This window comes from Staurois parvus, unplaced genomic scaffold, assembly GCF_062004578.1.
Source record: "Staurois parvus isolate SC_StPar_1 unplaced genomic scaffold, SC_StPar_1.0 ptg000745l, whole genome shotgun sequence".
NCBI classification, from domain to species: domain Eukaryota; kingdom Metazoa; phylum Chordata; class Amphibia; order Anura; family Ranidae; genus Staurois; species Staurois parvus.
Genome location: NW_028318541.1, coordinates 446,434 through 472,029, shown reverse-complemented (window position 1 = coordinate 472,029; position 25,596 = coordinate 446,434). Strand labels below are relative to the sequence as shown.

The window sequence follows — 25,596 nt, the reverse complement described above, 5'->3', positions numbered from 1 at the left end:
GCTCTTGGCATAGAAACCTTGGCTGTCCATGAACGCATATGTGCGGCTTGTGGGCATTACGTGGGTGACAAGAAGTTAACACATTATGTAATGTATTTCTTTAAATGCAAACAGTATACGTTCCTGAATCTAACCTAGTATCCGCCTTTGTCCGTTTGAGCTCTGCTAAGGACTGAAAAAATGGAGAAGCAGTATAAGGAGCCAATCAATTTATGTGCTGACAAGGAGTGTGCTGATAGGAGGAAAGAGCAGAGTTAAAGAAAGATGAGCTCACTGTGCTGCTTCTCACTGTCCAATCACAGGATGACCTGGCCTCAGAGATAAATTATGCTGTGCATCAGACATGGGGCTTCTAGTAGCAGAAAAAAGTACTGCAGAATTGAAGCTTAAAATTGTAGGGGTTTTTTTTTTGTCTTAATAGACTTTCCATTTTTTATCCAGTTTTTGGTTGGAGTCATAATTTGAGCAGCATAATTACACATTGGGACTTGCAAACCCCCAGGTTATGTTAAATCATTCCTACATATATTGTATTGTTATGGTAGAAAGATTATTCTCCTGGGCTGGAAAAGAAAAATCTCTTCATACTTATCAGAAAAAATGTATAGTTTATATGGAACTCTGCATTAAATATCATTGCTTTTATAAAATATTGGGCCCTTGTCTTCAATATTGGATCCTTGTCTTCATTAACACCATACTGTCCCTGACTTGACTCTGAATGATGAAGGTTCTTCATAAATCCCTCCTCTGTAATATGCCTTGTGTATTATATCTATACCCTAGGGCCTACAAGCTAAGCTCATATTGTACTCCTACTTCTTGCTCTGGTGTGTTAATGAACAACTAAAGGCAACCTTGGCTTATAGGAACAGTTTAAGCCTCATGGGGCCATCCAGCCTACAATTCGGGCGTATTTCACCCAAGCAACATGTGCCCCAAGAAATCAATGGCCATATGTGGGTAGATGCTAGTACTTTCCTAAACACGTACATGTGTGCAGACAGAGTGCAAACTCTGGATGACGAATGTCTGCGCCCAAGAATGTGTGTCCATATGCATGTGCATTTTATGCAAGTACCAACCTATACAGCAATATATAATTTTCTGGACCTTTTAGAGACACTCTGGGCTCCTGAAGTCTTTCTAGCCAATCGCTGGGCAAAGCTTGTAAAATAGCCCATAGATGAGCCAGATTATATATTTATTTATTTATGTATTTATTTTTTGTGTTCAACCAGCAGGTTGAATGCAGGGGTGGACTGACCATTTAGGCACTCGGGCACTGCCCAAGGGCCCAGGGTAAGTAGGGGGCCCCATGAGATGCCCCTGGTTCCTTTCATTGGCTTTTTTGGGTGTGGTTTGAGTGTGGGCAAAGACACAAGGGCCCCATGATTTCCTATTGCCCAGGGCCCCCATGAGTTGTCAGTCCACCCCTGGTTGAATGTAAAAAAAACCAGACCTGATTACCCATCTACACATTTGAGGTGAATGAGGAATCTTCCCTGGTGTGTCGTATTCTGAAAGTGGGGAGACTTCCCTGCTGTTGGAATCAGGGTGGATTTGATTTAAATCAAACTGATTTAAATCACTAGTCAGTAAGGCTTGATTTAAATCCTAGTTTTCTATATAGACTAATTCTTGCTGGTATAACTTTAATATACAAGTAGATGAAGATTTTTAGAATAACAACTTTTCATATTAGTTTTTTTTATCCCCAGTTTAATAGGTTAATCATTCATATTTGGACAACTTTTCTGTTGTACTTAGGAAGGAGAAAAATAATCATTCCCTTAATAACAATTTAAATAGATTTATTCAACTGAAACAATAACATTCCAGCATATGTGATTTGCTTAAACATCCATGTTTGGTAACTAATTTGGCTAAACAAAATATATATATTTTAAGAACCTTAGACTGTCAGCCCCTCCTCCTCACACTTAGTTTCACTTTCTCCTTGTGCAGATCTATTCCACTCCAAACAATCAGAAAAATATTGTTTCTATTCTATTCACTGAACTTCTTGAAACTTAGCACTGAAGGGGTTGATTCTGTATTCATAGGTTTGTAGAAGTTAGGATGAAGGTCTTTTTCTTAACTCTGTTCATGTTATAACATTTTTGCTGTGAAGAAGAGGCATGTGATCTCCGCTGAGTCAAATTCAGTTTTGAGAACTGCAAAAGTAAACCAAACATCTGTGATAATATCTTGTAGACAGAGAAACTGCCCAATAATCTTACAAAAACCATTGGAAGAGCATGACATGGTGAATGGATTCATGGAATTTATTTACCAAAAAAATTAAACATATACAGCCTTATTCTACATAATTAAAAAACTAATCTTTATTTCATGATGGAATAACCTTTGGATGGTAATATATTTTCCTAAAAAAGCATTTTATTCAAAAAAATCCGATTTTAAATTAAAAAAATTCGATTTTTTTTTTTTCTTTTTTTTTAAATATCATTGATTTTTATCCATCCTGGTTGGAATACAGTGATAAGTATTGCAGGCTATAGCCTGTGGCACTGATCAAGGCAAAAAATACAGTCAGGGCGGTTGTACAGAAGTTGGTCAGTAGAGTGACTTCTGTACAAACACCGTGCCTATACATGGATTGACATTTGACCATTTCCTGCTGAACTGGCCTTGTTTTTTATTTTTTTTGTTTTCCATTAATGGTTGGCTTTAGGTAAAGGCATAGGTGGGAGCAGTGCCAGGTCAAGGTCCATCAGAACCCAAGGAAAAAAAGCCCCCCCCCATCCCCCATGAGCTATGATTAACTTCAGCAGTGTTCAAGTCGGTTGCCTCTTACTGACTCAGCCCTAGGTGGGGGGCAAAGGTTATGCCCAGAGTTAGGCTTTATACAGGACACCTCTAACATACTCACGAACCTTCACCCATAAAGGAGCCAAGTCCAATGTATATCTTCCCATCTCTCCTTCACACCATTTTTTTATGTTTTACTGAACTTCATCTGCATCTGTTTTGTTTTGCGATAGGGGTTGTGTCTAATACCTTCATTTCTTACAGGATTTTGGAAATTACCACTTGGGTGTCATGGCCTGGATCATCCCCGTCTTTGTGGGGCTTTCATGTTTTGGATCAGTCAACGGGTCCCTCTTTACCTCTTCCAGGTAAACAGATTATCCATGAAGCGTTTGTGGCAGCAGCTTTTTGTTTGTGCCTAATTTACCTCTAGGCTCCATTCACCCTAGGGCATTTCAAATCGCGGGCGGAATCACTGTGATTTGAAAAATCACTGTGAAAATGCAAATTTGCATGTTCAGGTGCTAATAATTTCAATGGCACCTGAAAATGCAAGACATTTTTCTGCGCAAAAGACACACTGCAATCGTGCAAACAAAATCACAGGACACACAACACCGAAGAAACTGTTTTGGAACCTTTTTTGGGGGCGTAGTGCCTTCGGTGATTTTGTTTGTGCGGGCGTGACACGTTTGTAGCGTGGAAAAACCCACTATGATTGTGGCAAAAATACCCTGCATTTTCAGGTGCCATTAAAATGAATGGCTCCTGTACATATGAATGCGCATTTTCAAATTGTGGCAATTCCGCCCGCGATTTGAAACTCACTAGTGAGAATGGAGCCTTTTCCAATCTGCAGCACCTTGTATGTTTGTTAAAACAATTACAAATTCATCAAAATGGTTACGGAGCTGTTAGGATGAAGGATTCAAATGAGTCAAACTGTTTTAATGAGTTTGTAATTCTTTTATTAACCACTTCCTGTCCGGACACTTTCACCCCTTTCCTGTCCAATTTTCAGCTTTCAGCGCTATCACACTTTGAATGACAATTGCGCGGTCATGCAATACTGTACCCATATGAATTTTTTACCATTTTTTTGAGACAGATAAAGCTTTATTTTGGTGGTATTTATTCACCACTGGGATTTTTATTTTTTTTGCTATGTAAATGAAAAAGTGTTTTTCTTATAACATTTTGCAAATAAATAATCTTTCATCATAAATCTTGGCCGAAATGTATTCTGTTATCTTTTTAGTAAAAAAAAAAATAAGCCAAATTAGTTTATAACCAAAAATTATAATTTTTAAACATTTTTTTTCATTTTTATTTTTTTTTTATATTATTATTTATGTTTTTTTTTTTTTTTACATACTGTCACCCTAGCAGTACAGTGTCACCATGGTGACACTGTACTACTTGTGGGGGGTGATGAAGATTTTTTTTTTATTTTTTTTACAGTGATTGCTTTTACACCCATATAGGATCTAAAAGCAATCATTTCTCCTACTCTCTGTCTGCATTCTTGCAGCCACTGAGAAATACTGAGTGAGCTGTGATTGGTCACAGCTTGTCACATGATACAAGGCTGTTGTGAATAGCCTTGTACCATGTGACCTCTGTGATCATTCACAGATTTCACACGTAGTAAGCAATTATGTCACAAGTGACATCTTGCTTACTACTTTACATGTGATCACTGATTGGCCTATCAGTGATCACATGATCAGGACCTTGTACAGAGGTCCCGTCCGACGATCGGTGTTTCACTGTGTCCGGAGGACACAGCGAACCCCAGATCGCGGTGCTGCGCGCTCCAAGGGAGTGCGCACAGCTAAAAATGGCGGGTGCCGTTTATGAACGGCAACCCGCCCCTGGAGTACCACCGTCCTGCCGTTTATAAACAGCAGGCGGACGGCAAGTGGTTAAACATACAATGTGCTGCAGGTTGTGGTTTTGGAGATGGATGATCTCCATTATCTACTTTGCCGCTGAGGAATCATGTCACTTGCCCGATGTGTGCTGTGATAGAGAAGTGATGTAACACTCTTAAGCTTCCACTGTGTGATGAGACACCTAGCTAACAGGTGGGAAGCTTCACCTACCTCATTCACTACGCGCTTTGCTAGTAATACGGGGTCATGTCAGAGCTTACTGAGCTTCAAAAAGGGCAAATTGTTGGTGCCGCGTAGCTGGTGCCTCTGTGGCTGAAATTGCCAATTTATTTACTGTGCCACGAGGTACAGGATTAAAGGTTATGATGGCATATTCAGTTCCTGGGAAAAAGCATAAGTGCGATCGACTTGGTCAACTGACTGAAAGACAAAAAGGACATTGTGCAGGATTGACATGGAATAAAAAAACTGCAAAAGTGACCGCAGAGCTCAATCTCAGTTAATTGAAGACTGCTGATGTATGAGTGGTTAGCAGTAGTCGGTTCGCTTCCCCACCGTGACACTGCCTACCTGGAGTTTGTATGTTCTCCCTGTGCCTGCTTGGGTTTCCTCCGGGTGCTCCAGTTTCCTCCCACACTCCAAAGACATGCTGGTAGGTTAACTGGCTCCTCTCTAAATTGGCTTTAACATGTATAAATGCGGGTTAGGGACCTTAGATTGTATGCTGCTTGAAGGTTCGGAACTGAAGTGAATGTACAATATACTGTATGTAAATTAAGTTGATGGCGCTATGAGTACCTGTAATTAAACCCCCTCCAATTTCCACTTAATGTACCCCTTTTATGTTCCAGAGCTGTCCCCGACTTCCTAGTCTACCTTCTGCTTCAGGGAAGAATGACTGTCATTCTGTCCATTTCTTGTGAGCCAAAACTGTCATTTACATCCCCCCTTCCCCCAGGGGGTGCATCAACATATAGACAGGTAGTAGGGTAAAAATCCTGGAGTTCCGTTTTAATGGATTGAGAGTCAGCCAGGATAAGGAGAATGAGACGGGAGAAGAGAGACTGATAGAAAGGAGGAATATGGAAGGGATCTCATAAAATAGACTTTGCAGGGCGGACTCTCAGCTGAAATTCAGGCAAGTGTTTCTACGGAAATAGGTAACTGAATATGGATATTTGTGGCAATTGAATTATATCATAAAGAGTCAACTTCTCGGGAACTAATCATGAATGAAATATCTTACAGATTTACATTAAACAAATAAAAAAACGAAACCATTCTTGATCATGGTGTCAGATGTTATTTCTCGACTCTTTTCCCCAGACTGTTCTTCGTGGGAGCCAGAGAAGGTCACCTACCATCTCTCCTGGCGATGATCCATCCGCGACTGCTGACCCCTGTGCCATCTCTCATCTTCACAGTGAGTTCAGTTTCTGTGGATTTATAGGGTCAGGCTGAAGGAAGAGCTGTTTGTACTGGAGTAGTGCTCAGGGAGGAACCAGGGATGGTAAAATTAAAGCAGATTAATTGTCAGTTTTAGGGCTTGTTCACATGTGCCGCACTTGCTACCCCTCTGAAAAGGTATCTATAGAGGATCACTTTTCACAGGGCAATTGACAGACAGACAGACAGGAGGAGATGTAACCCTGTAAAAGCAACACTATTATGTGTTTCACATCCTTTCTCAGGGATCATGGCTCTGCTAGACGGTCAGCTTGCTATGGTGTACCATCTGCATGATTCCACAGGTATATTTCCATCAATCTATCCGAGGATCGAGTTGTGAGGAGGTCCTGTCCGTAGGAAGGGATGGATGGTTACATACTGTGGAATATACATATCTGGAGTTCATTTTTGAGCCCGGGTTCACACTGATGCGGTGCGGAACTCACACCGGTTTCTGTGCGAATTCCACACCACATCACAATTGCACCCTGTTCATGCGAACCGTTGTGCGTGTGTATGTCAACACACCAAAATCGGTCCGCAAAACGCGGTGCGTTGTGCAGAATCAGATCATAGGTGTGAATACACATGTGATCGGATTCTAGTGTGGACCAAAAAAGGGTTCTGCACCTTATTGGTGCGGATGTGGTGCGATTTGAGCCATACAAAATATTCCGATTGCACTGCACACAATTTGCATGTGATTTGCACAGGAATGCGGTGCGGTTCCTGTGTGAATCACATGCGATATACCGCACTGCATAAGTGTGAACTCAGCCTAAAGCAGAACTCCAGGATAAGTAAATATCTAAATACAAAAGTCATGTGTTTTTCTTCTTGAATCTTGGTGTGGTTCGTATATTTCTTCCAGAACTGTGCAGTAATCCGGTGTGAAACATTGCTTCTGTGCAAGGAGCTTCCTGTAATAAAGACCGCTCACTGCTGCTCTCTCTCCTTGTGCAGGGTGACTGGTCTTGTCTCCGCCCCCTGCTGTAGTTTTCTGCAGGCAGCCTGTAGTGCGTGGAGCCTGCTGGGCCCCTCCCACAGCTCTGCCCCCTGCACAGACTGTACAAGACAGTGATGATGTCACTGCTATATTCAAATAGTAATATCTGGGTTTTACAAAGGTATCTGGTGCCCACCAAGTGGATTTATATATTTAAATATATAAATATATGTTTTGCCTGGAGTTAAGCTTTAAGTGATCCTGATTGGGGGAGCTCATTTCTTTCTCTGAATAAGAATGCAAGTTCACTTTAAAATTAAAAAAAAAAAAAAAGAAAAAAAAAAGTTGTGGTCAGCGTGAGGACATCCCATGTCTGAGCACAAGACTGGCACCATGTGACATCACACAGTTATTGGAAACCTTTGTGCTGCTTAGTGCAAGACGGAGCAAGTAAACAAAGAACTAAAATGATCTACATATCTGTATATAACATTTTTAGTTTTAAATGGAACGAGGTTAGATCCCTGTCAGGTTTTTATCACGGTTTGCATCCTTGAAGAGATTTTTAGTCTTGGTGGAGCCCATCAGTTATTATTATTATTATTATTATACAGTATTTATAAAGCGCCAATAGTTCGCTCAGCGTTGTACATTACAAAGGGGGACAGAACATGTGACAGAACAACACCAATACAATGCAAAACATGAGGGGATCGAGGGCCCTTTAGGGCCTCGACTGTAGGGCCCTACAGTCCTAGACTGTAAGCTCTTTGGAGCTTACAGTCTAGGAGGGAGGGGATAGTGGTACAGGAGGAGATAGCTGTGGGGGATGGGGTGGTAGGAAGAGTGGAGGAGGTCGGCAAGTTAGCAGGGGGTGGGGTAGGCTTCCCTAAAGAGATGGGTTTTCAGGGTGCGCCTAAAGGAGAGGAGAGTAGGTGATAATCTGATGGGTTGGGGCAGGGAGTTCCAGAGGATGGGTGACACCCTGGAGAAGTCCTGGAGGCGGGCATGGGAGGAGGAGACCAGGGAACTAGAGAGAAGGAGGTCTTGTGAGGAGCGGAGTGTGCGTGTTGGGCGGTACTTGGATATTAGGTCGGTGATGTAGTTCGGGGCAGTATGGTGGACAGCTTTGTACGTCAGTGTTAGCATTTTGAATTTGATCCGTTGCGCAATCGGAAGCCAGTGGAGGGATTGGCAGAGGGGGGTGGCGGAGATGGAGCGGTTGGTAAGGTGGATGAGTCTGGCTGCCGTATTCAAGATCAACTGAAGCGGGGATAGCCAGCGGCGAGGCAGGCCAGTTGTGCTGCAGTGCTAATGTGCTAACAAGGGGAATGCTGATATGAGTGGAGAGCAGAGTGACAGACGCATGAGCTCAGCAATCTGCTGCATTGCTTTCACTGGCTGGAGGAGGGACAATATCTGTATTCAGGGGCGGACTGACCATTTGAGCACTCGGGCAGTGCCCGAGGGCCCGGGGTCAGTAGGGGGCCCCATGAGATGCCCTTGGCACTTTATATAGGCTTTTTTGGGTGTGCTTTGAATGTGGGCAAGGACACAGGGGCCCCATGATCCCCTATTGCTCGGGGGCCCCATGAGTTGTCAGTCCGCCCCTGTCTGTATGTTTACTTACCTTACAGAAGAATAAAAATCAGGTCTTCTGCCCTGCTCTGTTCTGTTTGACATAGCTGGGTAAATCTCAGAACCGGATGGACAGATATACAAATCCTTTGACAGGTTTAAAGTCCCACTTTACAGCTAAATAACATGGTTAAAACTGTACATTTTTCTTTTTTTTTTTTTTCTTTTTTTACAACTTACTAACATTATATGTCCCACCTGATTCTCCCTCCCAGTGTGCTATGACGCTCCTCTACGCCTTTTCCAACGACATTTTCTCAGTCATCAATTTCTTCAGCTTCTTCAACTGGCTGTGCGTAGCTCTGGCGATCATCGGCATGATGTGGCTCCGGTACAAGAAACCGGAATTGGAGAGACCAATCAAGGTAAGAAAAGAGTGACCAGCCATAGAACAGGACTATAATAAAAGAGGACCTGTCATGACAATAAGACCATATGAATTTGAGACTGAAGAGCCGAGTAATGAGTTAATAGATACAAAGTAATTCCAAAGTAAGATCACCTAAAAGGCTTTGTAAAAGGGGCAACAATGTGCTTCAGGGGAGAACACCCCTTTCTTCAGGGCTGTAAAAGTACAAGAAAATGATAAACCAGTATGTGTAAATTCATGCTGATTAACGGTACAGCTCATTGTAGGAGCAGAGTAAAGAAATACTTAATACAGTTTAAATATTATAATTAAAGTGATACTAAACCCATAACCGTACAATCAGTCTGTATATGCAGTAAAGCATGCTTGTTTTACTCACTGTGGAACCTAAGGGGTTAATCATCCACATTGTGTAAAAAGGCCGTTTGATCCTGTCTTCTCTGCCCCTCCCATTGTTCAAATGTCTACTGATCAGACAGACTGAACCCGTAGTCACATGCACATGCTCAATTTAGTGTCTGTTGCTAGAGAGGGTTTTTTGTTTTTTAATTTTTGGGACAGCGCATGTGATTAGCACGGGACCAATCAGCACTGTCCAGACAGAGGTCAGGGGTTTTGCATCCTCTTAGAACAGAATTAAAACTCCTCCTACAAGCTTTAACCACTGCTCGGCTGAAGTCACAAGACTGCTCTAACTGCTGATGAGAAAAGGTATTTAGCGGTTTATATTTACTGATATAATTGCATTTTCATGTTCCGTGTACTGTGGGAGTCTAGATATAGTAAATCCGGGGTCCTGGGTTTAGTAACACTTTAATAATAAAAATATATTTATATAATACAATTAAGATATATGAAAATTGAATGTAAAAATCATATATTTGTTATAAATAATATCTAAAAAAAATATATTTAACAAAAGAGTTGTAGAGGAGCAGGGACCAGGGCATGTGATCCATCAACCGTCACTCTAAGCACATGCCCTATAATGGGAGATCAGCCGCAGGAGTCGAGGTATCATCATATTAGGCATCCTGTCTGGCTTGTCAAGGCTTGAGGGCTTATATACAATTATACCTATAAAAGATTAAGCCAGGCCATTAAATCACAATAAGTGTTTGGAATTCTTGCTCTTCGCCCAGACAATAATATCAGCCCTAGGGTGGCTTTTATCTGCTGCGTGGAGACGCGATCAAACCAGTTAATGCCCGCTCTGCTGCATGGCAATAAAGCAGATTTCAAAGGAGATACTGGAAGGCTGGAAGAGAACAGCCTGTTTAAGAAATTTGTCCAGGACCAAGAGATTTGCTATGTTATAGGGAACATCTAAGCAGTAACTATAAAAATATAGCTCTTGGATTCCTCTTTAAAAATAGCAGCACACTTCCTGTGTGTAGGCACCCCTGTTCTGTAGCCTCATAGCCAGATTTCTGCAGTGTGAGATCATATAGGACACTGCTACCTATGACTGTTAGTCTCCAGAAGATTTGAAAGAGTGTGGTTTGGTGATGTCACTGCTGTACTGCTCACGGTTCTCCTTGCTGGAGAGGAAGCTGTACCTGTGCAACTGCAATGCAAGGGTTTCCCTGCTTCTACTTCATGCATTCTGTGGATCTGTCCTTCCTTCACCCCTCCTACTTTTAGGCATTATGCCTACAGCCATCAGGGAGCATCTCTGGAATACGGAAGGAAAGCCCCACTCCCCTGCCAAGATGACTGCCTCCACCAAGGCAGTGCAGGACACGGCATGGTAAGTCAGTAGTGAGATCAACTGCAAGTAGACAGGTAGACCACAGGGCTATACAGGTGACCAATCCTTTCAACTTAGACTGCCTTTTTTTTTTTTAGGTAGTTTCCACAGTATGCTGAATGTTGGTGTGTTTCAGTTGATGGCAGATTGTAGAGACACACATACTAAGACTGATAGAGGAAGAGCTATGACTTGGTGGTTGTCACTCTTGCCTTACAGACCCAGAATTCTGTGTTTGAATTTGTCAGGGATATTAGAGTGTTCAGAAACTGTGACTGGCTCACTGTTCTCTGTACAGCACTATGGTATATGTCAGAGCTAAATAAATGTATAATAGTGTGACTGTAGGGGGGACATTAGAGTGTAAGCTCTTCTGGTACAAAAACTGATGTGACTGGTTCAGTGTTTTTGTACAGCACTGGAGTATGTCAGAGCTATATAATTGTATGAGTGTGACTGTGGGGGGGACATTAGAGTGTAAGCTCATCTAGTACAGAGACTGATGGGACTGGCTCAGTGTTCTCTGTACAGCACTGCGGTATATGTCAGAGCTATATAAATGTATAATAATAGTGTGATTGTGGAGGGACATTAGAGTGTAAGCTCCTCTGGTACAGAGACTAATGTGACTGGCTCAGTGTTCTCTGTACAGCACTGCGGTATATGTTAGAGCTATATAAATGTATAATAATAGTGTGTGACTGTGGGGGGACATTAGAGTGTAAGCTCCTCTGGTACAGAGGCTGATGTGACTGGCTCAGTGTTCTCTGTACAGCACTGCGGTATATGTTAGAGCTATATAAATGTATAATAATAGTGTGACTGTGGGGAGACATTAGAGTGTAAGCTCCTCTGGTGCAGAGACTGATTTGACATACTGCAGTGCTGTATAGAGAACACTGAGCCTATGTCAGAGCTACAGTGCGTAAGTTTCAACAAGATAAGAACACAAGGGGAAATTTCCCACCAGGAATACAGGCAGCTATAAAGACCGGCAGCTATAAAGACCTAACAGATCAGACCCTTTCCCATCTTTGTTTAAAAAGAAAATAAATGGCTGCTGTTCCACCTTAATAGGTGATTTTTAATTTTTCTGTAGCAGCTTTACAGGGAACACATCCGATTTCTGCATTTGAAGATACGAGAGCAGAAATAGGTTAGCAGGAAGAAGAACACAATAAGTTCATTTGAAGTTTCTAATAATGGCAGATCACAGGGCTTCCCAAGCTGCAGGAAAACCATTTAGAATTTGTTTATCTCTGACTATTTAAGGGGACTCTTTTAGTGGCCCGCCGAGTGCAGCGGGTTCACAAAGAGCGGGCCGACAGGGAGCACTGACCTTGGTGTTGTAGGTGAGAGAGAATTGCTGGAAATACAAACAGTTGCTGCTCCATTCAGGCATCCTTCATACTGTGTGATCTTGGCCAGGGACGGTGTCAGGGGCCCCTATTCCTGCAGAGTCAGTGATTTTGTTGTGGCTTTCTTTAGACACCACGGCCCTTTTTTATTGGTGGTGTAGTCCCCTGATCCCAGAACCTCTATTGTCAGGCTTCCTGAGGACGTTCACCTGCTGCGGTGAGGTGTGGTTCGCATATGCATGGGGCCCGGAGATCTGGAGAAGAAGCGGCAGAATAGTGTACATACATGGCCTGAGGTTATAGGTAGATATCTGCAGGCTGATGCATTGGAAGAAAATGCGTGTAGTAGAGACATCACCGCTCTGCAGATATACGTTATGTTATACAGGAATGACATCTCCAAATATAAGATCTATTATACAGGAGTGACATCACCGCTCTCCAGATATCAGATATATTATACAGGAGTGACATCACCGCTCTCCAGATATGAGATATATTATACAGGAGTGACATCACCGCTCTCCAGATATAAGATATATTATACAGGAATAACATCTCCAAATATAAGATATATCATACAGGAGTGACATCACCGTTCTCCAGATATAAGATATATTATACAGGAATAACATCTCCAAATATAAGATATATCATACAGGAGTGACATCACCACTCTCCAAATATAAGATCTATTATACAGGAGTGACATCACCGCTCTCCAGATATTAGATATATTATACAGGAGTGACATCACCGCTCTCCAGATATGAGATATATTATACAGGAGTGACATCACCGCTCTCCAGATATAAGATATATTATACAGGAATAACATCTCCAAATATAAGATATATCATACAGGAGTGACATCACCGTTCTCCAGATATAAGATATATTATACAGGAGTGACATCACCGCTCTCCAGATATAAGATCTATTATACAGGAGTGACATCACCGCTCTCTAGGTATGTTCTATTTGGAGAGCAATGATGTCACTCCTGTATAACATATCTAGAGTGGTGATGTCACTCCTGTATAAGATCTATTATACAGTAGTGACATAATTGCTCTGCAGATATATTATACAGGAGTGACATCATCCCTCTCCAGATATAAGATCTATTATACAGGAGTGACATCACCGCTCTCCAGATATAAGATATACAGGAGTGACATCACCACTCTCCAGATATATGATATATTATACAGGAGTGACATCACCGCTCTCCGGATATAAGATATATTATACAGGAGTGACATCACCGCTCTCCAGATATAAGATATATTATACGGGAGTGACATCACCGCACTCTAGATATGAGATCTATTGTACAGGAGTGACATCATCGCTCTCTAGATATAAGATATATTATACAGGAGTGACATCACCGCTCTCCAGATATATGATATATTATACAGGAGTGACATCACCGCTCTCCAGATATGAGATATATTATACAGGAGTGACATCATTGCTCCCCAGATATAAGATATATTATACAGGAGTGACGTTACCGCTCTCCAGATATAAGATATATTATACAGGAGTGACATCACAGCTCTCCAGATATAAGATATATTATACAGGAGTGACATCACCGCTCTCCAGATCTAAGATATATTATACAGGAGTGACATCACCGCTTTCCGGATATAAGATATATTATACAGGAGTGACATCACCGCTCTCCAGATATAAGATATATTATACAGGAGTGACATCACCGCTCTCCAGATATAAGATATATTGTACAGGAGTGACATCACCGCTCTCCAGATATAAGATCTGTTATACAGGAGTGACATCACCGCTCTCCAGATATAAGATATACAGGAGTGACATCACCGCTCTCCAGATATAAGATATATTATACAGGAGTGACGTCACCGCTCTCCATATATAAGATATATTATACAGGAGTGACGTCACCGCTCTCTAGATATAAGATACACTATACAGGAGTGACATCACCACTCTCTAGATATAAGATATATTATACAGGAGTGACATCACCGCTCTCCAGATATAAGATATATTATACAGGAGTGACATCACCGCTCTCCAGATATAAGATATATTATACAGAAGTGACATCACCGCTCTCCAGATATAAGATATATTATACAGGAGTGACATCACCGCTCTCCAGATATAAGATATATTATACAGGAGTGACATCACCGCTCTCCAGATATAAGATATATTATACAGGAGTGACATCACCGCTCTCCAGATATAAGATATATTAAACAGGAGTGACATCATCGCTCTTCAGATATAAGATATATTGCTGTCTCTGCTCTCTTGCAGGTTAATGTGACTCTCCCGATCTTCTTCATCTTGGCCTGTATATTCCTGATTGTTGTGTCGTTCTATATGACGCCGAAGGAATGCGGGATCGGCTTCATCATCATCTTATCGGGGGTCCCTGTGTATTATTTTGGGGTCTGGTGGCAGAATAAGCCGTCGTGGATCCAGCAGAGTATATGTACGTATCTCTTGGGGTGATGGGATCAGTAGTCCTGATAATGATATTACATATTTATCCATAGAATGTACCAAACATTTGTCAGCTCTCTGGGATGGAGCGAATCTGGTCATGCAGCATTTTTGTACTGCATTATCTCACCTTATGGGGTGCATAGAAGAGAATTAAATTTCATCTTTTTTAATTGGGGAAAAAAGTGGAAAAGGTGAACAGTGAGTTGCATTGCAACAACACAAAGCAAGGCAAGGCACCGCCCCTCACAGCTTTTACATGGCGGACACCAGCCCACACTCTAAAATGGGCCATTTTTTAGTGTGCGGGCTGAATGAGCCCTAACCAGAACATCACACAATGTGCATTAGAAACTGCAGCAAGTCATAGCCCACTTCATCTCCCAGCTGGAGGACATCCAGCATCATCTAGCTCTTTCCTCCCCAACGTGACTGCCTCTGGCCCGCTCCTTTCATTGATTTCAACTTTTTTTAACCATGGAGGCTCAGCACAACATGAGGCATTACCTATGAAAATACTGCCTGCCTCGGAATGCCCACTCCACTAGAATGGCACCTACCCTTCAAGGGATTGTGATATTTGCATAACTTCTCCCAAGAGCCAGCCCACTGCTTGCATCAGGAATGAGGGCTCAAGTGAAGTAATGAGGCAGGGTGCTGTGGTGTTTTCAGGAAGCTATGTACAGCACCCTGCCAGCCCCTCCCACCTGCCATGATCTGGCTGCATTGCATAGAGAAGCACAGAAACCCATTTAAACTAAATAAGGAATGTAATGAAAATGGAAAGGTTTTATTTAAAAATGTCATTAGTATGTTGATTTTTTTTTTTTGGGGGGGGGGGGGGGGGCTTACAAAATATAAGCAGCATCTTATATAAAATTACTCCTGAGAATATTTGACAAGTACATACAGCAATATATAACTTGCAGCAATAAAATGCTTTAATAAAACAAAGAACCTGCCTGTACCAGCCCGGAGGGAGTTCACCACCAACATATCTGTCTCCGGAGGTTTTTGTGTCGGGGCGTTCAGAGCCATTGCTGTATACCCGCTGCCACAATACACAGAATCATTTACAGCATGATGTACTTGGGGCCCGATGAATGGAAAATATTAAGGCAAATTTCCTGTTGCCCACCCATAATGATGAATCCTTCTCCAGCTAACTTTTACATCCATGGCTTAAAGAAATAAAGCACTGTGATTGGTTATTGTGGGCCAAATGACCTTCCTGGGACCATTTACAGTTCCATGTTGCTGCAATGCGTGTGTTAGCACAATGCACATTACATGTCTTGCAGTGCCATTGGTTCTGAATGATATACCAATACAAACTGCTTAGTGGGTTGCAATGGACGGTAATGTATCCCCTTACCAAAAAGGGTCTTGTCCACTATTCGGCATGTCACAATGTGATGGTAGCCCATAAATTGCAATGGCACCCTGATGCACAAGGACAATGCAAATGTGTTGTAGCATGCCATTAGAAAAAAAAAAGGGTCATTGCCTGCCCAAAGAGCTCGTTTGCACTAGCAGCAGCAAGGACTGCCATGCCTCTGAAAAGCAATCTGTGCTTGAATTGCTTTTCAGAGGCATTTGACAGGCATTGAGGAAGCAAAGCGTTGGCTCCTCATGCCCTTGTTTTAACCCCCTTAATGCTGCGCTTCCACACAGTCCTGTTTACTTGAATGGATGGCATTCGGTGGGCAGCAGTGTCTTCAGCATGCAACGGGGTATAATTCCTGCTGCAAAGCAAAATATTGCAACCTCAGCACACGCACACCCCCAGGTGTTGCCTTTGCAGGTTAAAGAAGAGCAGTTAGGGGGCAATAAGCATGTGGTTCAGCTGTCTTTTTTTTTTTTTTTTCCTTTCTTTTTACTGCTCCCCAACCACAGTGAGCCTTTTACAGGTTGTGTTTTTGTTTTTTGTTTTTTTTCAAGCAACCACAGCCTGAGTAGAAAAGCCTACCCCCTGCCACCATGTTGCAGACAAGGACATTTGCTCTTTGTGTGGAAGCAGGGGTCTCTCTGCCGAGGTGCAATATGTTCCCTGCTGAGTTAGGTCTCAGTAATAATGGAGAATCAGGTTGCTAGATTCAGTTTGTATATTTTGTGTCCCCTCCAGTTACTTGTGGCCTGATGGAGCTGTTTTGTAGTACAGCACTAGAGGGTCACGGATACATAGGTTTCACGTGGGTTTGTCTCCTCCACAGGCCCTGATTAATCCTATTTCATCCTTTCTCCCATAGATTCCAGCACTGCTGTATTGCAGAAGGTATTGGAGGTTGTACCTCAAGAGTCCTAAGCTGCAGTCAAGCTCTGTCTCCACCAACACGCACAAGAAAAAACGGTATTTCTGAATCGAGAAAATATTCACAGAAATGTTTAACTTCACCACCAAGAGGGCAATTTTTTCCAGATGCAGTTATCCTCCCCCCCCTGGCAAATTCTTCATTTGACCAACAAGTGACTCCGGCACTGTGCCCCTGTCGGCACGGTGAGGCGCATTTTGGATTCAGTTTTTCTCTTTTTGCTCAGAATCCAGTTACCTCATATAGGGGGGAAAAAAGCCACAGCCTGAAACATGGACCGACCAATCCCATAACGGGTTCTGCAGGACTTGCCTACAAAAACCACTGGACGCTGCGACCGCAGATCCAAAGACTGGATACTTCCTCTTCTGCCATGGATCCATCGCCTCGCCCCCCCTCCCTCTGTCCTCTCTGTTGATCTCAATGAAACATTTTGTTGGGTTTTTGGTAAAAGTTTTCTATTTTGTTGTAAAGTCAATGAAGAAGAAAAGCAAATAATCTCTCATTTTATCTCTCTAGCACTTAAAACTTCTGACAATTCATTCCCGCAGAACTCCGAGAAATGTTACTTTGTTATTTTTGTATTTACTACCAATCCATCGTCAATATCTGATCTCCTCTATAGAGATTCCCGGACTGCAGGCCACTCTGTATGCAGTATGTTCAGGATTAGAACATCTAGATCTTTTTTATTTTTTTTTTAATGATGATTTAGTTACTAATTTAATTTTTGACTTAATATTTACATAGTTCCTATAGTTTTATTTTATTTATTTCAGTATCTATATATGTGCGCAGTCTTAAAAATTTTTTCAAGGGACTGTTGAGATTCACGATTGAATTTTTATAGAATGAACGGCACCTCCTTCAGAAATGTTGTCATTATGGGCCATGCAATCATCAGTTTTTATACCAATTTTGCTCTTTTAAAGTAAAAATTAACCTCTTGCTGACCGTGTAACACATAATTACAGAGGCAGGGAGGGTAGCACATATGCAGCCATGACGGCCCAGGTTTCTATGCTCGGATTACGCTCGGTATCACAGGCCATTCGTGAACTCAGCTTATGATTGGCACATGGCGAAATGGGTTCCTGATCATGTGACCACTGCACATGACCGAGAAGTCCATCCCACTTCCTGCCATTAAAGTATAACTAAAGGCAGTTTTTTTTTAGTTTTTGATAGAGTGGACATGGATTAGAACCCCTGTCAGTACCCACATTCAAAAAATCCACCCTCTCTATTTGTCCTGGTGCCTATGATCACCAAAAGTGAAAGTTGAAATAAACTTCAAATTTTGGGTTGTCACTGAAGCAGGAATAGAGAAAAACTCTTCCAGGGTGGAGATAGTTCTGGTAACACTTCCTGGTTGGGCTATAAGACAGGAAGTGAAGGGAAATCTCCCCAATGGGAAACAGATGGCAAAAAAACATGACAGGTTATCACCCTCCCTTAGTCCATCCAAAATAAAAATGCCTATAGTTCTACATTAAGATCTATTTAAGGGGTGGGAAGGGGTTAAGGTATATGTCTGGGCAAAAATTAATCTGCCAGAAATCCAGTGCATTCACAATTTCCTATAGTGACCTGACAACGCTGCCTCTGCTGCACTGAAATCTCTGGCAGTGTTGTTGGCCCCGCCCAGGTCTTTTTTTTTTTATTTTGTGACTAGAGCACTCCGCCCAGGGGCGGACTGACCATTTGGAAACTCGGGCACTGCCATATACCGCAGTGTTGTACAGAGAACACTGAGCTAGTCACGCCAGTCTCTGCACCAGAGGAGCTTACACTCTAATGTCCCTCATAGTCACACACTATCTTCTGTGTCTCTGCAGCCTCCTTTCATTTTCAAACTGTAATCCCGCTATTGATGAGTGTGACTGATGCAGGGGTGGACTGACCATTTGGAAACTCGGGCACTGCCCGAGGGCCCGGGGTCAGTAGGGGGCCCCATGAGATGCCCCTGGTACCTTTTTCATAGGCTTTTTTGAGTTTGGGCAAGGACACCGCCCCTTTATGTTGAGGAGAGGAGGAGTGTTGTAGTCCAGCAGGGAGAACTGGGTGGGGCTAACAACACTGTTTGGGATTTCAGTGCAGCAGAGGCAGCGTTGTCAGCTCACTACAGGAAGTCAGGAGCTCCTAGAGTTTTTGTCAGATCAGTCAGGATTTTTCTCTACTTACAGTGTTTTTTAAAGAAAAATGGGGAAATGTGCATGTATTGCAGAGATGTACTGAAATGGATTTGTGTGGTTTTGTTTTATTATACAAATTTTGTCCTGAGCTACAATTTTAGCTTGTACAGTATGTGCTCTTGAAGTATCCACAAGAAATGCATTTAAATTGTATTTGGATCTGTGCACACCGTGTCCATACAAGCTTTCCATTGACCCCCCCCCCATTGAAGTAAGCTAAACTGGATATGGAGTATACTGCGGATAATTCAAGAGTCTGTACAGGCCTAGATAAAACAAGAAATGAACGCTGTCCTGGCCTCCTTTGGCAAATGCAAAAGATGGAATTACCTTCGAAGCATCAGAAGACGGCCCCTTGGCCTCGGCTGGGCTTTATGCGAAATGTAGTTTAACAAGAGCAGTATGACCACTAATGGCGTAGCATGGAGTTAGCAGCAGGATTTCTTTTTTTTTCTTAACTTTAATTTATTAGTTGCCATTTACAGATGATTTGTTCTGTTTGTAACTTTGTGTTTTTTTTTTCTTGTTTGTGCTGATAAAGCTGATCCTGCGCTAAAATGTAAAGTCTGTTTATATGGCTTCCCCGCCCCCTGCTGACAAAACATTGAGGGCTTATTCACATTTGTTGTTGCAAAATACACTAAAATGCGTGTGAGAACATGCAACAATGCATGGCAATGGCCATTAACGGAACTCTTTAGTGTTCATGGAGCGTAATAGAAAATGCATTAATGCTGGGGGGGGGGGGATAAAAAAAAACTCCAGCCCCTCCTGCCACCCACCTGAATCCTAACATTACAACCTGACAGAGCTGTACACATGCGGTGGCATTTTTCGCCGTGGGCCACAGCGTTTGACAGGCAGCACTCCATTGGGTCCAGCAGGACTGCACCGCACCCGCAAGCCGAATGCTTGGCTCACAGTTGCAGCAAAGTCCCGTAATGTTAAATTACTGTTTGGCAATTTAAAAAAAAAAAGGTGTGAAGAATTGGCAGTAGCACATCCTGAACACTTGTCAGTTGCTGCTATGCTGTCCCCTGAAAAGTAATCCACTGGTGATCACATTTCAGAGGCTGGTAAGTTTATTGCCTGTCTGAAAAAGGCCATACTCCCGGCTGATGCAAGCCCACCAGAATTTTTTTTTTGTTTTTCTTTTTCTGTAATATGGCATTTTGCAATGGGGGTGGGGGCATTTTAGTGCAAGTTTCACTTTAACTTTTTTTTTAAGCATAATATGCTGATCCTGTAACATTACAGTTTTTAAATATGTTTCATTGTTTACTAAACGGACAACCCAAGTAGAATTGTTACTTTTTTTTTAAGAATTGGTTACTTTTTGTTACTTTGTATTTTGTAACTGTTTATCTAATATTTAGTGTTTCATTAAAGCTGAACTCCAAGCAAAGCGGCTAATACACGTAAGACATACACATGGGAACTGTGATCTGCTGTAGGATTTCTCATTCTGTGGTGCCAGCACTGTGATCCAGGCACTTTTTGCCAGTTGGGGGATTGGGCCTCCATTGCGGTTGTACAGCACAGTTTGGTCAGAGACAGGCCCTCCCCCCAGCTTGTTGATTGACAATGTAGTAGCAGCACAGTTATTACTCCGCCCTCTCCTCCAGCTGCAGTAGAGCCTGGTTGACCCCCTAGCTCTGGCCCTACCTCCCAAAGTGTGAATGCTGCTGTACAGAGCAATGCAGGAAGCTGATACCAAGACCAGGGTCGGACTGAACATTTGGAAACTCGGGCACTGCCCGAGGGCCCGGGGTCAGAAGGGGCCCCATGAGATGCCCCTGGTACCTTTTTTCATAGGCTTTTTTGAGTTTGGGCAAGGACACAGGGGCCCCATGATCCCCTATTGCCCAGGGGCCCCATGAGTTGTCAGTCCGCCCCTGACCAAGACAGAAGCAGGTACTCGCACTAGTTGCATCCACTTGGTCATATCTGCCTGGAGTTTGGCTTTAAACTGTGTTCATCTCTGATGATAGCCAGCATCTGTTACGCGGACACACACTCCATTTTAAAATGCATTACTGTCTGAAATGATGAATTTTATAATGTAAAGATCCTGCAGCTGGTCACTTGTATTACACAAACTACTGTCATATGGAACGTTGTCACTGTAGGAGATGAAGGCTACTGGGACTACAGAACACCTCCGCCACACTTAGCTTCATAACATGATGGCTGTAGTTCCTAGAAGTGAACTAGGCAGGGCTGGGTTTACATACGCTTTAGGTTGATTATATAGACATGTAATATGAAAACCTACCTAAACGGTCCAATCAATATGTATATCAATATTGTAAAGAAGATTGTACAATCAGATTGTAATTTATGTGGCCAGATTTAGCTGTTGTGAACCAGCCATTGAGGGGGAATGGAAACATTTATGAAACGGTATGACAAGAGCAGGGGCGGACTGACAATTTGGAAACTCGGGCACTGCCTGAGGGCCCGGGGTCAGTAGGGGGCCCCATGAGATGCCCCTGGTACCTTTTTCATAGGCTTTTTTGAGTTTGGGCAAGGACCCAGGGGCTCCATGATCCCCTATTGCCCGGGGGCCCCATGAGTTCTCAGTCTGCCCCTGGACAAGAGTCCTGAGCAGAACTGTTACAGCCATAATCCATTCACCCTAAACCCCCAGAAATGGCACCTTAATGGTTAAAATCACCCCTTCATCTGTGTATGGTATCCTTGGGTCAGGCCACCAAAAACTGATATTTCAGTTACAGTCGGATGCTGATAGGTTGTGACACACACTACAAAAAAATGGCCACACACTGCCGTATATAGGTTAGAAAATCCACAGCCAATCCACAGAGCCCCTATCCATTAAAGTTGATGGAGTCTCCCTCCTGTTGCTGCACATTAGAGAATTCAGTGGTGGTAGTTAATGGGCTGCCTTAATGCAACGCATGTTAACATGTGACATGGCATGTCTTAGCGCATGCATTAGCACACAACACAGATGTAAATGGATCCTCGATTCAGCAGCTGGATAGGTAGTAAAATGTTTTTGCTCAGGGTGGAGTTGGTGGAACTATTAAATACGTTGCTCAGAGCAGGAAAAGTCTGTGAAAAAAAAAAAAAGTTGATGTCGCTGTGGACAGTCACAGTTCATGGGTTGTAAGGAATATGTACTGTTCCAAATGGGCAGCAGGCAGGAAAAGGAGGGGTTAATGGTGATGGAAGATAATGTCAGTTTTTGGTGGACTTTCCCTTTAAATACATTAAAAATGGTCTAATATGAACGTAAACTAGAAGAATCATTTCCAAGTTGTTGTGCCAATTGTAAATTTGTCGAATTAAAAAGGCAAACCTTTTGTAAGGACAAATATTAAAGGAGAAATGTATATTTGGATCTCATCCCCTCAGCAGTCATCAGTTTCCAGAGATTTGGGGACCAGCGTGCTCCTCGTTAGTCGTACGGTTTCCTGGAGAGGTCACTGCAATGAAACTTTCTTTTTGTGCTTTTATTAAAGTTGTGTTATTTGTACTCCTTAGAGGAAACGGTATTGATGTCTTTTATACTTCAGACCTTTGAATGGTATTGGAGGCCTTGCAGTATTCTAGGATTGGATATAGAGTTAGCTGATATTGAACTCTGTGCTTTTTATGGTTTTCTTTTTTCTCCCCCCACCCCCAAAAATAAAGTCTGATGCTCATGATTGTGTTCTGATGAGTTTTTCTTTGCTGCATAGAGATTTCTGTCAGCTTTCGCAAAATCATATATTTATCAAGAGAACTCAAAATGAATTGATGATCGATGAATATGGTGCTCAGATGATGAAAGGTTCTGGAAGTGCAGACTGTGGCAATACCATTGTAAATCATTCAGAAAAGATGTAACACCTCAAAATTGCCAATGGTCATTACAGCGTATAACCTGCTCTAGAACCCACAACAACCGATTGTTCAGAAATAAAACAATATTATTTATATAAAGTTAAATACATGCTATAAACCACAGGGCTGGGTTGTAGCCTCCCTCTGGGCCCCCAGCCAACTGCAGATCCCTTAATCTCCCACAGTGCTTCCAAACTGCTGGAGTGTCACAACAACCTCCGCTAGTAGCCTGCAGTACTCTTCAGCTTCCCAAAGTGCCTCCAAGATCCCCTGAGAACATTCAGCCTGCACAGTTCCCCCCCATCCCAATGCAGTGCCCTCTATCCTGCTGCAGAGTCTCAGCCCATCATAGTGCTCCCCACCTCCAAAAGTGTCCCACAGTGCCCCCACAAAGCCCTCAGCCTCCAGGAGAGGCCCCTCTAAGGACTCCACTCCCCACAGTTGCCCACAGCCACCTCCAGAAACCTGATCCCCTACAGGGCTAAACTTGGGCATAGAAGAATTTACTGGGCCCTGACCTCAATAAGGGTGAGAACCCCTCCTTTAAACAATATGATCCTGCCAAAGACATAATGTACTCCATAAGGCCTAACAAGCAATGTAGGGGGTTGTAAACGTGCTGCGGCACATATAATTTGGCATGGCTAGTTGACTGGCAACCAGGGGTGTAATTACCACAAGGCAAACAAGGCATTTGCCTAGGGCGGCATTTTCAGGGGGGCAACGCTGTCCCCCGAAAGAAGGAAAGGAAGAAGGTACACACGCAGCACAGGGACCAGGTGGAATCTGAGAGGCTGTGGGCTGCTTGATGGTGTATGCAGAACCCGACTCTTGTTCCTGGGGATATCTGGAGCTGTGAAGGTGAGTGTTTTATCTCTTGCCGGGGTGGGGGGGTTGCCAGTGTATGGGAGGTGGTGGTAGTGGAAGGCTTTCTTGGGTGGGGGTGCTGGGGTGTTGTTGGTCATTGCCAGGCTCTCTTCGTGGGGGAGGTGGGTGTTGGTTGGTGTCAGGATCTCTCTGTGAGGGGGGGGGGGGCAATTTTTGTGTTGCCTAGAGCAAATACACCACTGCAGGCAAAACCCACTCACTGACATCAATCGGACCATGACAGGGTACAATAGGACCATGTGTATACACTCATAACATACCTATATTACATATGTGTACAAGAATGAATCAATATTCCCTGGTGCTTCACCAATATACAGACGTGCACAGTACAAATAAGTAAAGTCCTTATAGAACTGCAAAAAATATCTTCCAATGCTCCAGGTTTGTGCCAACAGTGTAATGCCCACACAAATGTAATAAAAAAAACATGTTCTCAGTCTCCACATGCTGCAACACCACCATATGCCTCAACCTGCCAATGCTGCCCCTTACCTCCACTGATTGACCAACTAAAAGTTAGGTCAAAATCAGCCTTCCCAATATCTTGGGTAATAATCTTCCTCTTCTCTTGATCTTATGTAAGTAGCTCAATGGGTCACATAAAAATCAATACAATAGAGGAAAGAATAGACATCTCTCATAGTGTAGTACCCCAAGGAATAGATTTATTTGTATAAATAATCAACCATACCCACAAATATAATGAACTGATCCAGTGCACAAGAATCATTGCCTATTTAGTAACATACAAGATGCCCCCTTTTTGTAAAATACAAGTTGCCCCCTTGTGCTTCTGGCGTAATGACGTCACTTAGCAACGCCTCTAGTGCGTTTCATCACAAACAGCGTGACTTCCTCATAGGAAGTCCTATTAGAGGAAAAGGGGAGGAGGACATAAAGCAGAACATCCCCTTTAGGGTGAAAGGGCAGTGGAAGACTGAAAGATCAGTAATATCGGGTCATGTGATCTAACAGCCCACATGGAAGATAAATATATTTTAAAAATATTCTTCCCAAATTTATTGACATATATTTGAAATACTACAGATTTGTGCTTTTTTTTTTCTTAAAATTTAAATTTTTAAGAACATTTGATTTCCTAATGGTTAGTGGGGTCAAATTGAAGTTTGTTTTCAACTGCAGTGATGAGAAAATTCGAAGGAGCAGGATAGAAAGTTTTTCTCAAATAAATGAGTTTCTAACAGTAAATGTGGTTTTCGTTTGACGCAGTCCATTTACTACAAAGTCAAGTGTTAAATGAAAACTTTTTCTGAAGTACTTTCAGACAACTTCCATCAAGCCATCAAATGTGCAAATGAGAATTTTATTGTACAAATGTAATGTACAAAATCTAGTAGTGTATGGCCAGTTTAACGAATACCTATATAAGACAGCACTTTTGTTGTTTTCTTTGCTATAATTAACCCCTTATTGCCGGCGCCTCCCGGCCCTTTAAGAGTTTCAGACGCCGGGAGACGGAGTGGGTGGGGCATGGTTTAGGGATCATGATTGGGAAAGGTCCCGATCGAAAGAGCAGACGGACCTTTCCGTGAGTACCGGACATTTGTGCTGGGAGCGCGCAGGGCGCGCGCTCTCAGCACATTTGTTTTTTGTTACATGAACGCAAATGTGCAGCTGCTCGGCGTCTAGGCCCAGACGC

At 42.7% G+C, this 25,596-nt stretch overlaps 1 protein-coding gene and 1 long non-coding RNA gene across 2 annotated transcripts in view; one reads left to right on the top strand and one right to left on the bottom strand.

Annotated features, from left to right (window-relative positions):
- Window positions 1–22,867, top strand: part of SLC7A5 (solute carrier family 7 member 5) — a 53,188-nt gene extending 30,321 nt beyond the window's left edge. The window contains exons 6-10 of the mRNA XM_089654119.1: window positions 3,040–3,143; window positions 5,997–6,093; window positions 8,919–9,068; window positions 14,498–14,675; window positions 16,936–22,867. Of these exons, the coding sequence (XP_089510245.1) occupies window positions 3,040–3,143; window positions 5,997–6,093; window positions 8,919–9,068; window positions 14,498–14,675; window positions 16,936–16,991 (585 nt within the window). The 3' untranslated portion in view covers window positions 16,992–22,867. The remainder of the gene's footprint in view (window positions 1–3,039; window positions 3,144–5,996; window positions 6,094–8,918; window positions 9,069–14,497; window positions 14,676–16,935) is intronic.
- Window positions 8,903–12,403, bottom strand: LOC149445174 (uncharacterized). Its single transcript, XR_016306441.1, has 3 exons — window positions 12,163–12,403; window positions 9,206–9,267; window positions 8,903–9,117 (listed from the first exon to the last, which is right to left on the bottom strand). It is a non-coding gene; the product is annotated as an uncharacterized LOC149445174 (long non-coding RNA).
- Window positions 22,868–25,596: the final 2,729 nt, after the last annotated feature.